The 16,178-nt window shown below is 46.4% G+C and overlaps 2 protein-coding genes across 4 annotated transcripts in view; both read right to left on the bottom strand.

The window, feature by feature from the left end:
- Nucleotides 1–16,178, bottom strand: part of VPS28 (VPS28 subunit of ESCRT-I) — a 29,249-nt gene that overhangs the window by 6,074 nt on the left and 6,997 nt on the right. The window contains exon 1 of one of the 2 annotated variants that reach the window (XM_081951992.1): nucleotides 2–117. The exons of the other annotated variant lie outside the window; for it this stretch is intronic. Within the exon in view, the coding sequence (XP_081808118.1) occupies nucleotides 2–54 (53 nt within the window). The 5' untranslated portion in view covers nucleotides 55–117. Of the gene's footprint in view, nucleotide 1; nucleotides 118–16,178 lie in introns of those variants that run through there. 2 annotated transcript variants of the gene reach the window in all.
- EFR3A (EFR3 homolog A) overlaps nucleotides 1,638–16,178 on the bottom strand; it is a 53,104-nt gene continuing 38,563 nt past the window's right edge. For both annotated transcript variants that reach the window (XM_081951955.1, XM_081951956.1), the window contains exons 15-24: nucleotides 14,110–14,185; nucleotides 12,897–13,058; nucleotides 12,631–12,762; nucleotides 11,785–11,852; nucleotides 8,852–8,979; nucleotides 7,419–7,507; nucleotides 6,563–6,611; nucleotides 5,873–5,976; nucleotides 4,670–4,719; nucleotides 1,638–4,001 (exon numbers count right to left, since the gene is read on the bottom strand). In XM_081951955.1, coding sequence (XP_081808081.1) covers nucleotides 3,896–4,001; nucleotides 4,670–4,719; nucleotides 5,873–5,976; nucleotides 6,563–6,611; nucleotides 7,419–7,507; nucleotides 8,852–8,979; nucleotides 11,785–11,852; nucleotides 12,631–12,762; nucleotides 12,897–13,058; nucleotides 14,110–14,185 — 964 coding nt within the window. In that variant the 3' untranslated portion in view covers nucleotides 1,638–3,895. The remainder of the gene's footprint in view (nucleotides 4,002–4,669; nucleotides 4,720–5,872; nucleotides 5,977–6,562; nucleotides 6,612–7,418; nucleotides 7,508–8,851; nucleotides 8,980–11,784; nucleotides 11,853–12,630; nucleotides 12,763–12,896; nucleotides 13,059–14,109; nucleotides 14,186–16,178) is intronic.

Genomic DNA, 16,178 nt, shown 5'->3' with positions numbered 1-16,178 from the left:
CCCTTCCGTGGATCTCCTGCGGCTAGGCACACCCACTTCCGCTCCTGCTACCATAGACGCGGGGGGGAGAGCGGCCGGCTTTCGGGTGCTTGGCGCGGTGCATGTCGGGAAAGCGCGGGCTTTTCGTGAGGGGAATTGAGGAGAGCGGAGGCCGCACTTGCCCACATTCCGCCAGGACCGGGTCGAGGCCTCATTCCCCCCGCGTTTCCGTTGCCTTCTCCGAGGAGGCTCCGTGAGCAGGGCCTGTGGGCTCCCTCGCAAGCCAGGAAGCGGCGGAGCTGCGGCTGCTCTTCCCTCCCTTCGGCACCCCGACACCCCCGCGAGGCCTCAGGCGGCCTAGTTGAAGGAGTGCTTGGGCGAAGGAGGGACGACAAAGCCCATCATCCGTGGCGGGCAGAATGAACCCCTTTGGCTTGTAAATGATATAAGTAATAAATGAAAAGTGGGGAAGACAAGCAGCTTTATGTCTTCCTCTTTGGCCACAGATGGGCTTTGCCTTGCTCCCTTTTGTTATCATTTCTTCATATTTTATTATTAATTTTCTCTTTCTATGCTCAGCACAGGTAGTCCTCGACTTACGGCCACAGTTGAGAGCAGAATTTCTGTTCAGCAAGGTGGTCATTGAGGCACGCCTAATTTTACACGGATGTTCTTGCAGCTGTTAAGTGACTCCTGTCATTAAACGAGTCCAGCTTCCCCCATTTGCTTGTCAGAAGCAGGCTGGGAAGGGAGGTTTTTGCATGACCCTGGGACCTTGCAGCCATCATAAATGCATTTAAGCACCCAAATTTTAATCATGTGCCCAGGATGCTGCTGCCTGGGTTGTAGGTGTGAGGACCGGCTGCAAGTCGCTTCCCCCCCAGGCCATTGTAACTTCAAATGGCCACTAAACAAACGGTTGTAAGTTGAGGACTCTCCGCTGTAGAGCTTGGCGCACTCCCTCCCTCCCTCCTCTTGGCCTGCCCCATGGCTATGTTCTCTCTCCATGATTTCTAGATCAGGAGTGATGGAACTTGTAGTCCAATGCCTCTGGTGGGCTTGGCACTGGGGCAGGAGAGGGTCCTACCTTATACAAATGGGGGAATGGGGTCTTTTGAAGCCCACTGTCTTCCCTCAGGTTGCTATAGTGGCTTTCCCAGCAGGCTGAAAAGAAAATGAGGATGAAACATTTGGATGTAAAACGGGTGTCATGTCCAAGGGGTGGGTGGACACTTTTCTTATGCCTGGAAACTATTATTAACTCCATTGTTTTTAATGGGAGGCCAGGGCCATGTGGAGCAAAATAGCAAGCCATGGATGTGACTGGAGAAGAAGAGGACAGAATATATGGTGTCCCTGCCCCCCTCCCCAGGTTGGATAATTTAAAAAGGAGCATTAAGCAACCTTGAACAGCTTTGCAGACTCTGAAAAGGGGAGTGGGGTGGGGGGGGTGTAGGTAGCCCATCCCTGCTGCACTTTCCCTCTCAAAAGGCAGATGCTTCACTGTTGCTCTACTGAAATTGTCAATGATTTATGATACCAAATTTAGTGATTAAACGTCAATCATCTTTTAACAACCCCATAATCCCTTGCGGGATGGAGTTCCATTATTAGTTAAATGTCAATAAAAGCCTTAAAATAGGAGAAAAACCCCCATATTTTGTGATTCTTTATGTAAACTTTATTGCTTACAAGTGGATTTGCACAGTGTTCTTACATTTAACCGAACAGCTCGTTACAGAGAGTGCAGAAATCTACTGATCTACTGAAGCGTCATCGGTGAAATAGACAATCTGGTTGTTAACGACTCTCTTCTTCAGTGGAACAATTTTCCTTTTTTGCGTTAAAACGCCAACGGAAAGCTATGCATTCTTTCAAATGGAACAGCTGAAATGCTAAGGAACAGGCTGGCCTACCTAAAACTACCAGCAGGACTTCCGAGGGACAAAAACATTCGAACGACACCAACACAGCCACGAGCACGGGGGATCATGTACGCAGGCCTTTGTATCGGATGTTTCTGGAATGCGAGGGATTGTTACAGAACCAGCTGCGTGAGCTTCCTGGACCACCATCTACGCAGGAGCCTGGTGCTTTTCCACGCCAGCGTAATGCACCACATGAGGAGTGCTTTCAGATGCAGGAGGGCTCTCCTCAAAATCCAACTGCTTCCCTTTTTGCATGTTTCCCCTGCTCTGCTTAACGTTACACAAGAGCCACGAGAGTAGTGGAAATGTCGCCATTCCACCGTGGAATACAACAACAAAAGATGGAGGCAGCCCAGCAGATGAGGCATGAAAGGCCAGGCGTCTGTTGCATGCAGAGCAGTGGGGGAAGCGGCTGGACGGACAGCAGGACCGGTCACAGGCGGCATGGGGTGAACACGGCAGAGCATGTGGCCTTCCCTTCGGGGCTGGCGCATAAGCAGCCACACTTTGGAAAAAGACAGAGGGGCCTTCCCTTGGCTTTTTGGTCTTCGGGAAGACGCCCCTCGGATGACATCAGACGCCCATACAGCTTACCTTCCAAAACCAAAAAGGGGGAGCTAAGTGTGCCAAGGGAGGGGGGGCCGGGCGTCCTGCGAGGGGCGCTGCCTGTCGTCTGAGCAGGCCGGAGCAGCTGCAATCACAGGGGGATGCTGCACCAGAGAGGCGGTTTCGTCCTCCTCTAAGAGCTGTGATTGCGCTGTCAAACTGAAAAAAAGGCCTTGGTTACACTGAGCACGTCCAGAGTTCGGCTCTTCTAATAGGCTGGCCAAAATATTAAAAAATATAAAATTCCTAGGACTTGACTTTTCCCCAATTTGTGTCCCCGGGCCAAACTTATATCACCCCACACCCCCCTTAGCAAACTGGCAACAAGCGTACATGTTGAATTACCAAAGCTTGCCAGCTGTTTATTGAATTTTTGAAGTTATTTGTAGGGCAGGGTAAACATTTGAAATACATCCCCGTTGTGCGATGGGTGTTAATGAAAAAGCATCAGAAAGTGGGGATATCTTGACCAATGGCAATTGGCAGATGAAAAAGAAGGGGAGCATGTACAAAACAATAAAAATAAAAAAATGGTTGCCTAGGGGCGCCATCCATATTTTTTGTTTTTCAGTTAATAAAATATCACTATCACCGCTATATTACAGAGAGAAATAGTTCATAGAATAACCAACTCTTCTATTACAATTTAAGGAAACGTGTTTTTAAAAACCCTCTCATTTTAAAATGCCCTGAATATCTTGTGCTATACTAAATATATTTATCTATATATCGCTGTGCAGCAAAAATACACTTTCCCCCCACCCCAGCGTGTGGGCTTTAGACTAGACATTTTTTTAAGACATGAAAAAATACTGCAGGCTTTAAAGCCTTTTTTTATCAGAAGAGTGCAGGTGACAACTATTTGCACAAGCACAGCATTTTTGAGAAAGCAAAACTATGGTTCAGATTAACTACTGTGGACACATGCCAGTAGTTCTTCAAGGTGGCCAAGCATTTAGCATCATCCTTTAGTTAACGATAGCCAAGTGCCCACCTCGTGTTGTTTTAAGGTGCTCAAGATTAAGGTTTTGATAGGAAACGAGGCAGCCCAGAATTGGAAAGTTAGCACTGTCACTTCTAGACAAAGTGGAATGGAAAACCTAAGCGTGCCCTTATTTCCAAACCGTAAAACCAGCTGCCCCAAAATAAACCACCTTCCGCTTTTCATTTTTCTTTGCAACAGCTTGGAGAACAGCGTGTACAAAATAAAGATATTTCGGGTGCAACCCCAGCCTTAACTGCCCTTCGCGTTCATGGCCGTTTTTGAAAACTCGATTAGAAGTTGGCAAAGAGTGAAGGGAGCCTAGGAACTCCTCCGGGGCTTCTACACAGTCTGCGCTCTAAGACTAAAACAATTCCCAGCAGAGGCAGCCTGAAGACCCTCAATACACACAAAGATCCGGAAACTTCATCTCATAGACGGGAACAGATTGGTAATGGGGGCAGCCGGCCGTGATGGTCAGGGTCCCCGAAGGGCTGGGAGGGGGCCTGTGGAAAGAAAGACCTCAGGGTTATACAAGGCAGAACTTCAGCTGGACATTCTGGGACCCTGACTTTGTATTTCTTCCTAAATTGTCATTTTTATTCTTTTCTGATGGCTGCTGGAGACAGTTTGCAAACTAAGAATACTTGAACCGTAAGAAATACATGGTGGAAAAGCAATTCAATCTAATGGAGTCTAACACAGACTAGGATTAATCCAGCGATTGTCAGTGAGAATCAACCCATCAGAACAAAATATTACAGGTAGTCCTCACTTAGTGACTGCAGTTGGGAGTGGTGACTCCATTACTAACTGAAAGAGTTGTAAAGTGAAACATCCTCTGACTAGTTGTTACATGAACATGATTTGTGACTTCTGCTGCCTTCCCCAATGACCGCTTGCCAGAAAGTTGCAAATGTGACCGCAGGATTCTGCAACCGTTGTAAATTCACGCCAGTTGCCAAGTTCCCAAATTGCCATGTTGCAACGGTCATAAGTGTGGAAAACCAGTCCTAAGTCTCTTTTTTTCAGTCCTGTTCACTAAACTAGGACTTACTTGTACTGTCCTTTGGTCACCCCTGAATTTCCCACCCTTTGACCTCGTGACTCCCAAATTCCCATCCTCCAATTTTCCCAGCCAAAATCCAACGAGTCCTTCGGCATTTCTCCTTACCGAATGGTGAGCTCCAGTATCTGAGTCAGTCGGTCATGGAGGAGGTTTGCCTGGAGAGAGAAAACAGATCGAGTGAGATCGGGTGACGGTCAAAGCGAGGTTCCTTTCTATGGGACAACCTGCCTCCCACAGTTGCAGGGGTTCCATCGCAGGAGATCTTCAAGAATAGATTGGATAACTATTTATCAGGGATGGTATAAGGACTTGTGATCTGGGCAGGGGGTCAGACTAGAAGACCTCCAATGTCCCCCTTCCAGCCTTAGGATTCTGTTACTCTTGGAATCGTAATAATATAAGTGTAACGAAGAGAAGGACCAGGGGAGACATGAGAGCAGCTTTCTAATATTTGAGGGGCTGCCACACAGAGGAGGGGGGGGGGTGTCAAGCTATTCTCCAAAACTCCAGAGGGCAGGACAAGAAACAACGGATGGAAACTAACCAAGGAGAGAAACAACCTAGAACTAAGGGGAAACTTCCTAACAGTGGAACATCTTGTCACCACTGGAGTTTTTTAAAAAGAGGCTGGACAGGCATTTGTCTGGAATGGTCTAGGCCTCTCCTGCTTGAGCAGAGGGTTGGACTAGAAGACCTCCAAGGTCCCTTCCAACCCTGTTATTCAGTATCCTATTCTGTACTCTCTTCTTGAGGCATCCCGTATCCGGATTATCCCCCACTGAAGGCCACTGATAAAGCTGGGAAATTCCACTCTGGCAGAAAATTGCTGTAGCATGGCAGCTTTCTCTCTTCCTCCGCCTCCCGAGGAGAGAAGGAAGCGTTTTGGTCACCAAGTACAACCCCTTTCTTACCATATCCAGCAGAAATCTTTAAACAGCGAGTTCCTTACTCAGCCAGGGGTTTCAATCTGACATTCCTACTCTGGATGCCAGTTCCCATGCATAAGAGGGAGAGCGAAAGGGTCTGCCCCCCCTCCCTCACACTTTCCACACTCGTCTGCCCTGATCTCACACTTCATTATGCAGAATGACACATGAGGATGCAAAGTGTACTTTGCACCAGGTTGTTCCTCCTAGCCCTTGTAGGAGAAGGTGGGACCATGGCCACCGCAAGGGGAGAAGTCACCCCTGCTTAGCTCGTGCTGTGGGGTCCTTGCTCTCTGAAGTAGACCCTCCAGCCGCCTTGCAAGGCTATCTGGGCATCGCCAAGCAGGGGGCTGTTGCAGAAAAGATGGCTTGCTCTGCTTACCTTGGTCTCGCACTGGGCTGCGATCTCTTCAAAGGGAGCTTTCTGGAACTTCTCAATGACAAGGCGCCTCTTCTCCTTCTCCTGCTCTTCAAGGCCGGTATTATCTTGGGAAGTTGATAATTTATTTATTTTTAAAAATGGAGAAAGGGACGGAGAAAGAAAGAGAGCAAAGCAAAGGCCCTGTTCCCAAAACAACTGGTAACTTGGCTTCCCGAAAGGTCCTGGTTGAAGCCGTTGGCCTGGGACACCATCTCAGCCTGGCCGTGCCAGAGACTGCGCGGGTCTCCTTGAGAGTAAAAGCACTGGTGGTCTCCCCAGGAGGGGCAAGAGACCCCCCAAGAATTCTGGGAAGTTCATGGACATTTAGCCTTCCATTGTCTCTGAATAAATGGGCACTTCTGAGTTTAGGCACTATCCTGCATTTTGCTATGCTGTGTGAAATAAATGAATATTTCAAAAGAAAAGCTGCTTCTGGTTGGAGAAATTTTAGTTCAGACTCTTTAGTGGATGGTCCTGATCCAATTTGGAGCTTCACATCATTAACATTAACTATTAAACACATAATCGTATTTGCACAACACTGATTATCCCAAAAGTGCTTTTCCAAAAAACAATTATGTTAAGAGTATGATCTAACAAGGAATGGGGGTAGGATACATATATTTTACTATATGCTGTGATGCATTTTACCTATCGCCTTCTTCAGGGCTTCAAAGGTAATTTCCTCCATGCTGTTGACCTGGGGGATGGGGAGAAATATTTTGCTTAAATACACCAACAGTTGAACAAAATGGGAAATAAAATAATTTACTGTGTTTTACAGCTGTGGTTTAGCAAGAGCTAGGAAGGAAGAAGCAACGAATTAAGCCGTATAAAAGCCATTAGATGCTTGAGAGGGTAGGCCTGCAGAAAGAATCAATAATATTTTTGAGCTCTGCCAGAAAGTGTGGGAAAACCACCCCAAAACTAAGAAAGCTGGTTTGGGGAATGTCTGGAATTTGTTCTGTCTGTCAGAGGGGAGGATATAAAGGATTGACCCAAGCTTCTGCACCTGCCAGGTTCACACTTCATTATGTTCAATCTGTAAACAGTTAGACATAATTGTATGTGGAGAGACAGTTTGGTGCAGTGGTGAGGGTGCTGGCCTAAAAACCAGGAGACTGGGAGTTCTAGTCTTGCCTTAGGCATGCAAGTTGGCTGGGTGACTTTGGGGCAAACACCCAGGAGTCAGTGAATTCTAGCCCCACCTTTGGCATGAAAGCAGCTGGGTGACTTTGAGCCAATCACCAGGAGACAGGGAGTTCTAGTCCCGCTTTTGGAAAAACACCTTAGGTGTTAGGTGAGATCATTTAGGACAGGGCCCTCTAAACTTGGCAACTTTAAGACTTGTGGACTTCCCACTCCCAGAATTCTGGGCATTGTATTCTCCCATTGAATTCTGAAAGTTGAAGTCCATAAGTTGCCAAGTTTGGAGAGTCCTAGCCTTAAAGGACGAGAAAGAGGAAAAGCTTGTCTAAAGCTGCACAATGTCCATGATCAAACTTACCTTATCTTCTGCGCCGTTTCCAGGAAGGATGTCCACTTGAATGGACACGGTGTCCACGATACTCTTCCTTCGTGACAGCCTGTCCTCATCTGGAGACATAAAAAAAGTTCAGAAAAGTTCATATTTCTCATTCTGGATGATAGATAGATAGATAGGTAGGTAGGTAGATAAATAGAGATGGGTGGATGATAGAGATGGATGGATGATAGATAGATAGATAGATAGATAGATAGATAGATAGATAGATAGATAGATAGATAGATAGATAAATGATAGAAACAGATTAATGATAGAGATGGATGGATGGATGGATTGATAGATGACAGATAGAGGATAGATAGAATAGATGATGATAGAGATGGATGGATAGAAAGATGATGGAGATGGATGGATGGATGGATGGATGGATGGATGGATGGATGGATGGATAGATAGATAGATAGATAGATAGATAGATAGATAGATAGATAGATAGATAGATGATAGATAATATGTTTCAGGAATTAGGAGTATGATGAAAACCAGTAGCGAGTTCAGATAAGTCCTTGACTTACGATTGGTCACCATTCGAAGTTCTGACAGACCTACCTGGGCGGTACTTAGGACCTGAATTTCAAGTTGTGATGGTCACCACATCCCCCAGTCACAGGACTGCAGTCCAGGCGCATAGCAACCAGGCACATGTCTGGCCATTTGCAGTGTCCACGGATGCTAATTGCTGTAAACCTTCTGCATAGTATTTTACATTTCTTGGTCTGGTCTGCTTCGAATAACAAAGTTGGGAGGGACCCTGTAGGTCATCTAGTCCAACTTATTGGAGCTGATGTAACAGATAGCTGGTCAAATGGAGGTGGAGGTATGATAACAATCCCCCTCTCCCCATTGCTTCCTGCAAAGATGGCTTCCACCATTTATGTGGTTTAGTGCAGGAGTCTCCAACCTTGGCAACTTTAAGCCTTGGTGGACTTCAACTCCCAGAATGCCTCAGCCAGCAAAGGAATTCTGGGAGTTGAAGTCCACCAAGGCTTAAAGTTGCCAAAGTTGGAGATTCCTGGTGTCGTGGGAAAGCCGAATTGCTTGCTTCCTCTCAAAATGGCTGCCACTTTGGGGAACCAAAATCTGAATGCACAGGTGTGTAAAAGAGAAGCAAGGAGTCCCTGTCTGCCCTCTGGAACACCCCCCAAGAGGGCAGCAAGGATGGCCAACTGGCGGCCTTAAACCCCCAGGAGAGCCAGGTGCTGTGGGAGTTATAGTTCCTGCAACATCGCTGCTCCGCCATAAATGGCCGATCACAAACAGTAGCGGTTTCATCCTATTCAACCATCCAGGCGTCCCCAAACCGAGGGGGTTCCTCTCTGGGCTGTTATTGCCAACAGTTGCCGTGAGTCACACATGCGTCCACTGGAAAGACTTACGTCCAGAGAGCCTCTCACCTGTCACCTGAGGCACATAAGGCACCGACAGCCTTTCCGCGCTGTAGCCACTGCCGCCTAAGGATTCCACAATCTTGTGAGTCAGAAAGAACAAGCTCTTGTCGTCCTTATCCAAGTTTGGGGGGAGGCTGTAAAACAAACCCCCAAAAGTTCATTCGAAATCAAAGGGAAAATCAATGAGGTTGTAAGTGGATCTTTAACCAAACAGAACAACAGAACAGAGCTGGAAGGGGCCTCAGAGGTCTTCTAGTCCAGCCCCTGCTCAAGCAGGAGACCCCATGCCATTTCCATCAGAATAGAGCTGGAAGGGACCCTGGAGGTCTTCTAGTCCAGCCCCCCCTCAAGCAGGAGATCCCATACCCTTTCAATCAGAATAGAGCTGGAAGGGACCCTGGAGGTCTTCTAGTCCAGCCCCTGCTCAAGCAGGAGACCCTAGACCATTTTAATCAGAATAGAGCTGGAAGGGACCCTGGAGGTCTTCTAGTCCAGCCCCCCCCCCCCCCTCAAGCAGATCCCATATCCTTTCAATCAGAATAGAGCTGGAAGGCTACATTGACTGATCTTTCTGTTTTATAAACTATGTCTCCAAAAAGACCACCACCTGGAAAACCTGGCTTCGCTACCTCTGCACCGACATCTGCAACATCCAGTCCTGCTACACAGTCAAAGATCACAGAACTGATGCAACCTAAGAGTACAGAGATGGATTTGCAACAAATGCTTCAGCAACTCATACAGGGCCAGGAAGAAATTAAGAAACAATTAAAGGAAATGAAGGAAGAAATTAAACAGAATCAAGTCCAAATTTATAAGAACTCACAGAGACTGGACCTTGTGGAGGGTGGGGTGGCGGAGGCGAGGGGGGGGTGGAGGCTGCAGAAGGGTAACAAAGAACTTGATATCCAACAAATGAAAACAGAGTTTGAGAGAATGTCCTTTTATCTTAGATTTCAAAATGTCATAGAAGCAGATGGGGAAAATATAAGGGACATTATGACTAATATTTTAGCGGAATACATACACAAAGATAAACAACAGATGGAATGGGAGATAGATCTGGTTTATAGAGTGAATTCAGCATATGCAAGAACACACAATGTACCCAGGGAGGTTCATATTAAATTTCTTAGGAAAAGCACAAGAGATGAAATTCTGGGTGCACAAAGGGGGCAAGCATTGACATACCATGACAGGGAGATAACCATCTTGAAGCAGATCCCCCAAAAAATTAGGGAGAAAAGGAAAAATTATTCGCAATTGGCGAATAAATTATACCAGAAGGGGGTGTGGTTTAGATGGTTGATGCCTGAAGGGATGCTGATATTCTGGGAGGAGACAAGAATCAGAATCAATACACCCATAGAGGCACAGGCCTTTATGGAAAAAAATAAAGCGAACCTAGAAAAAACAGAAGACACTACAACGGTCATACAGGACACGGGAGGGGCCGGAGCTCTGCCAGCAGGGGGTGATGGGGCAACATCAAGAAAGCTCAGATCACAAAAATGAATAAGAAAACCACATTGTTATAAACAGACCGAAAGTAATAGTGAAATTATACCTAGACTATACATTATAATTGTACAAATTGATTGAAAATTTTCTTAGATTTAATATGCTGATTTTACATGATCTTGTATCAATGTTTTATACATAGATTTATCTTATGAGTTTGGAGGGAGGGGGCGTCTGCCATACTTGCAACTGCCAAAATTTGTATACCATTCCACTTACCCTTTTCCCTATAAATGTTTTTAAAAAAACCAATAAAATTTTCTGAAAAAAAAAAAAAGAATAGAGCTGGAAGGGACCCTGGAGGTCTTCTAGTCCAGCCCCCCCCCCCCCTCAAGCAGGAGATCCCATATCCTTTCAATCAGAATAGAGCTGGAAGGGACCCTGGAGGTCTTCTAGTCCAGCCCCCTGCTCAAGCAGGAGACCTTCTAGCATTCTGGACAAGTGGCTGTCCGCTTTCTTTTTTAAAACCTCCTGTGATGGAGGACCCAGAATTTCTGGAGGGAAGTTAATAATAATAATAATAAATTTGGATTTATTAGCCGCTCCCTTTCCAAGTAGGACTCGGGGCGGCGTACAATGGAGCATAAACAACAACACCAAACGTACATACATATACAACACATATACATACACGGAGGAGGAAACAAATTGCATCAATAGACAGTTAAGATCAACTTTAAAATACCCCAATTGTAAAAACCCAAAAAATTAATATTTACGGACAGTTTAAAAACAGTTTGGAGGAATGGGAAGATTACGATTGCGATTGAGCCAGGCCGGATAATTGAAAGAGGTGGGTCTTCAGCTGTACACGGAAGGAGCGGAGGTCGGAAGTAATCCTGATGTCGCGGGGGAGGTCATTCCACAGGGCTGGGCCCATCACAGAGAAGGCTCTGCTCCTGGGTGTCGCCCCCCGACACTGTTTGGCGGACGGCACCCGGAGAAGTCCCTCTCTGTGTGCGCGAATTGGTCGTAGGGATGTGTGGGGCAGGATGCGATCCTGCATATAACTAGGCCCTGTGCCATGGAGCGCTTTAAAGATCATAATCAAAACCTTGAAACGCACTCGGTAGACCACAGGCAGCCAGTGCAGCTCGCGCAGGAGAGGTGTTACAGGGGAGTATCTAGTCCTCCCCATAATCACCCGCGCGGCCGCGTTCTGGACCAGCTGTAGTCTCCGAGTGCATCTCAAGGGAAGCCCCATGTAGAGAGCATTGCAGTAATCCAGGCGAGACGTCACTAGCGCATGGTTGACTGTGCGTAGGGCATCCCGGTCCACTGGTAAATCCTTCTTACTTATTGCCTTAACAACTTCCTCCCAAGTTTTCCCCTGAATTCTCAAGCTTCCCCTTTCCGTCCTCTCAACTTCCTTCCTCTTAGCTGAAAGGGGATTTGGCTGAAATCTTTAACATCTTTACCTGCTCTTATCTCGAAGCGTCGTTTCCGGCAAAAAGTAGGGAGCCTCCACTGTCCTGGTTTCAATCACCTGGGAAAACAAGGGGAGCACAAAGCCCCTTTCAGACGGGTTAAGTGAGCGGAATGGAGTCTCTGGCTCACCTTTTTCCTTGGCAGAGAATGCCAGGCTGAAGTGCCCCCTTGGCATATCCAGCCGGGTCCCCACGTGGAGGAGCCTGGCTTATCTTTAACTTTAACTAACTTTTATTTGATTTCTAGACCGCCCCTCTCCCAGAAGGGACTTATGAGGGTGCCCGGTTCCCACCGACCCCCTCTTGCTCCGGGAACAGAGGGCTGGGCAAAATTTGGGGTCCTGGGAGCTCCTGGGCCTCTTCCGGCTCAGCGACTCCTTGATAAAAAATATCCCCATGCCCAGATGTGGGTGAGGGCCACAGAGACGCCCCAGATGAGCTCTCACAGGAGCGGGTTACAGGGAGTCCTCGGCTTACGGCTGAGGGGTGGGTGGGGACCTATAGAAATCCCCTGGATGGCTGCCTATACAGAAGGAGTGTTTCTGAACCAGGAAGTCCAGTTGCCTCCCAAAAAAGCACCTCTGGGACTACCAGGACCTGGAGGACTGAGAAAAGGAGGGAGGGAGGGAAGGAGGGAAGGGAGGGAGGGAGAGGGGAGGGAGAAAGTCCAGTTTCCTCTTGGGAAAAAAAGCACCTCTGGGAGAGCCAGAGTGACCCGAATGACTTGAGAATCTCCAAAGGGTGAGGGGAGCCCCCAAATCGGCTGCCTGGGCCCCCCTGAAACGTCCCGGGGAGGGAGGGCCCCAGGAGGAATCAGGAGGGGAAGGGAGAAGGCACCTTGCTGACGTGCTGGCAGAAGGCCGGGATGGCGATCATCTGGCTGAGGAAGTTGAGGTACGCAGCCACCAGCCCCATGATGCTGCACCGGTTGAACATCGGCAGGTTGTCCTCGTTGAGAATGGCGATGTCCTTCCGGAGGAGAAAAAGGCACACAAACTTATTTCCTTGGAAACCTTCCAGGGAGGCCGGGGGGCCTGGTTTTTTCTTTTCCTCTGGGGGATATTCCTCTGCACCTCTCCCCCCCCACCTCCCCTCTCGGGTACCTGCAGGGCGATGGCCAGGCGGATGAGGTCGGTGACCACTTCTTCGTTGGCCAGCTCGATGGTGATGAGGGCCAGCGACGTGTAGAGCAGCTCAAAGTTCTTGTGCACGTTGTCCTCCTCTTTGCAGCCCAAGTAGACGTGTCGGTAGAGCTGCTGAGCGTGCTGCTCCGGGGGGGGGGGGGGGGAGGGAGGGAGGGGGGCACAAAGCAGGAGGAGGGTGGGAGGGGCTCATGCCACAAAGCGGGGGATTTAGGCTTTCCTCCCACCTCCCCTCCCCTCCTCTTCTTCCTTCCTTCCTTCCTTCCCATCCTTTCCATTTCTCCCTCTTCTTCCTTCCTTCCTTCCTTCCCATCCTTTCCATTTCTCTCTCTTCTTCCTTCCTTCCTTCCTTCCTTCCTTCCTTCCTTCCTTCCTTCTCACCCTGCCTCCATTCCTCCCTCCCCTCCTCCCTTCCTTCCCCCTTCCCCTCCCTTTCCTTTCTTTCTCTTACCTTCCCTCCTATTTTTCCTTCTTTCTCCCTCTTTCCTTCCTTCCTCTCTCCTTCCTTCTTCCTTCCTTTCTACTTCCCTTCCTTCCCTCCCTCCCTTTTCTCCCACGTCCCTCCCCTTCCCTCCTCTCTCCTTCCCTCCTCTTCTTCCTTCTTCCTCCCTCTCTCCTTTCCTTCCTTCCTTTCCACCCTGTCTCCATTCCTCCCTTTTCTCCCTCCCTCCCTTTCCTTCCTCCCTCCCTCCCTTTCTTTTTCTACAGCCACAGACCCCAAATAAATACACACAGCAGCCAAGATATTTGGCCAGTTAACCGTGAAGGCAGGCAATGCATTCAGGGCCCCAGGATTGGGGGAACAGACAGAGCCAGGGATTTTAAGCCTCCCAAAGGAGCCACAGGGCAGAAAATTCCACCCAGGGGAGCCACTGCAGAAAAGGCCCATCCTCCATTCCCCACCAGCGCTCTCTCTCTCTCTCTCTCTTCTCTCTCCCTCTCTCTCTCTTCTCTCTTCTCTCTCCCTCTCTCTCTCTCTCTCTCACACACACACACACACGTTTCACCTGTGATACTTAATCTGCTAGATCTCCAAACGTGGCCCCTTTAAGGAGTGTGGACTTCAACTCCCAGAATCCCCCAGCCTGCAGTCCACACGTCTTAAAGGGCCCACGTTTGGAGACCCCTGCACCAGGCTGAATTGGAATGAAAGCCTCTTAAATTGGGGATTTACCTTCTTCATAAAACTCACGTCCTGCCGGGAAATTTTGTCTCGCTTTATCTTCAGATCAGACACGTCCGGGATGATCCTAGAAAGGGGGGAAAAGGCTTGTTTCGTAAGGAAACAAACAACTTGCAATCAAGGAAGCGCTCGGAGGAGAGTGGAAACTCTCTGCAAACTACACGGGCTTTGCACCTTCCCACAAAGCCTGCTTTACATTGCCACCGGTTGTATCAAGGCCTCAGCCCTTACTCTTCGCATGTTAGGAGGTCGCAAAAGGGGATCGCGTGATCTCCGGGATACTGTGACCGTCATAAATACGAGTCAGTGACCAAGCATCCAAATTTCAATCACGCGACTGTGGTCATCAGAGGGGAAGTTCCTTTTTCTCAGTGCCTCGTCACTTTGAGCAGTCACTAAATGAATTGTTGTAAGTCAAGGGCTACATGTAAATAAATGAAATTTCACAGCTTCAAAGCATGGAAGTCTCTGCAGGAGAGCAAGGCTCTTCTGTACTTAATAACAGAATAGCAGAGTTGGAAGGGACCTTGTAGGTCATCTAGACCAACCCTTTGCTCTACAAGGAGATCATCTATCTATCTATCGTTTCTCTTATCTATCACCTATCACCTATCAATCATCTGTCTGTGTCATTTTTATCTGTCTATTATCTCTATCATGTTTTTATCATTTATCATCCATCCACCATCCATCCATCCCCATCTACCTATCTATTTTTCTATCCATCCTAATCTAATTAATCTTTTCTATCTATCTATTCTAATCTATCTTCTATCATTTTTATCATCTATCAATCATCTGTCGGTCTGTGTCTTTCTTTTTATCTGTCTATCATCTCTATCATCTTTTTATCATCTATCATCCATCCATCCATATATAGCTATCTATCATCTATCTATCTATCTATCTATCTATCTATCTATCTATCTATCTATCTATCTATCTATCTATCTATCTATCTATCTATCTATCTATCTCCCTATATCTATCTCCCTATATCTATCTATCTATCTATCTATCTATCTATCTATCTATCTATCTATCTATCTATCTATCTATCTATCTCCCTATATCTATCTATCTCCCTATATCTATCTATTTTTCTATCTATCATCTATCTATCTATCTATCTATCTATCTATCTATCTATCATCTATCTATCTATCTATCTATCTATCTATCATCTATCTATCTATCTCCCTATATCTATCTATTATCTATCTATCTATCTATCTATCTATCTATCTATCTATCTATCTATCTATCTATCTATCTATCTATCTATCTATCTATCATCCATCCATCCATCCATATATATCTATCTATCATCTATCTATCTATCTATCTATCTATCTATCTATCTATCTATCTATCTATCTATCTATCTATCTATCTATCATCTATCTATCTATCTCCCTATATCTATCTATCATCTATCTATCTATCTATCTATCTATCTATCTATCTATCTATCTATCTATCTATCTATCATCTATCTATCTATCTATCTATCTCCCTCTATCTATCTATCTATCTATCTATCTATCTATCTATCTATCTATCTATCATCTATCTATCTCCCTAAATCTATCTCCCTATATCTATCTATCTCCCTATATCTATCTATTTTTCTATCTATCATCTATCTATCTATCTATCTATCTATCATCTATCTATCTATCTATCTATCTATCTATCTATCTATCATCTATCTATCATCTATCTATCTATCTATCTATCTATCTATCTATCTATCTATCTATCTATCTATCTATCATCCATCCATATATATCTATCTATCATCTATCTATCTATCTATCTATCTATCTATCTATCTATCTATCTATCTATCATCTATCTATCTATCTATCTATCTCCCTATATCTATCTATCTATCTATCATCTATCTATCTATCTATCTATCTATCTATCTATCTATCTATCTATCATCTATCTATCTATCTATCTATCTATCATCTCTAACAGATTAACAGAGTTGGGACCTTGTAGGTCATCTAGTCCAACCCCCACCCAAGCAAGAGACCCTACACCATTTCTGA

Source organism: Natrix helvetica (assembly GCF_964273705.1).
Source record: "Natrix helvetica genome assembly, chromosome: 4".
Classification (NCBI taxonomy): Eukaryota; Metazoa; Chordata; class Lepidosauria; order Squamata; family Natricidae; genus Natrix; species Natrix helvetica.
This window is presented reverse-complemented; position numbering and strand designations above follow the sequence as displayed.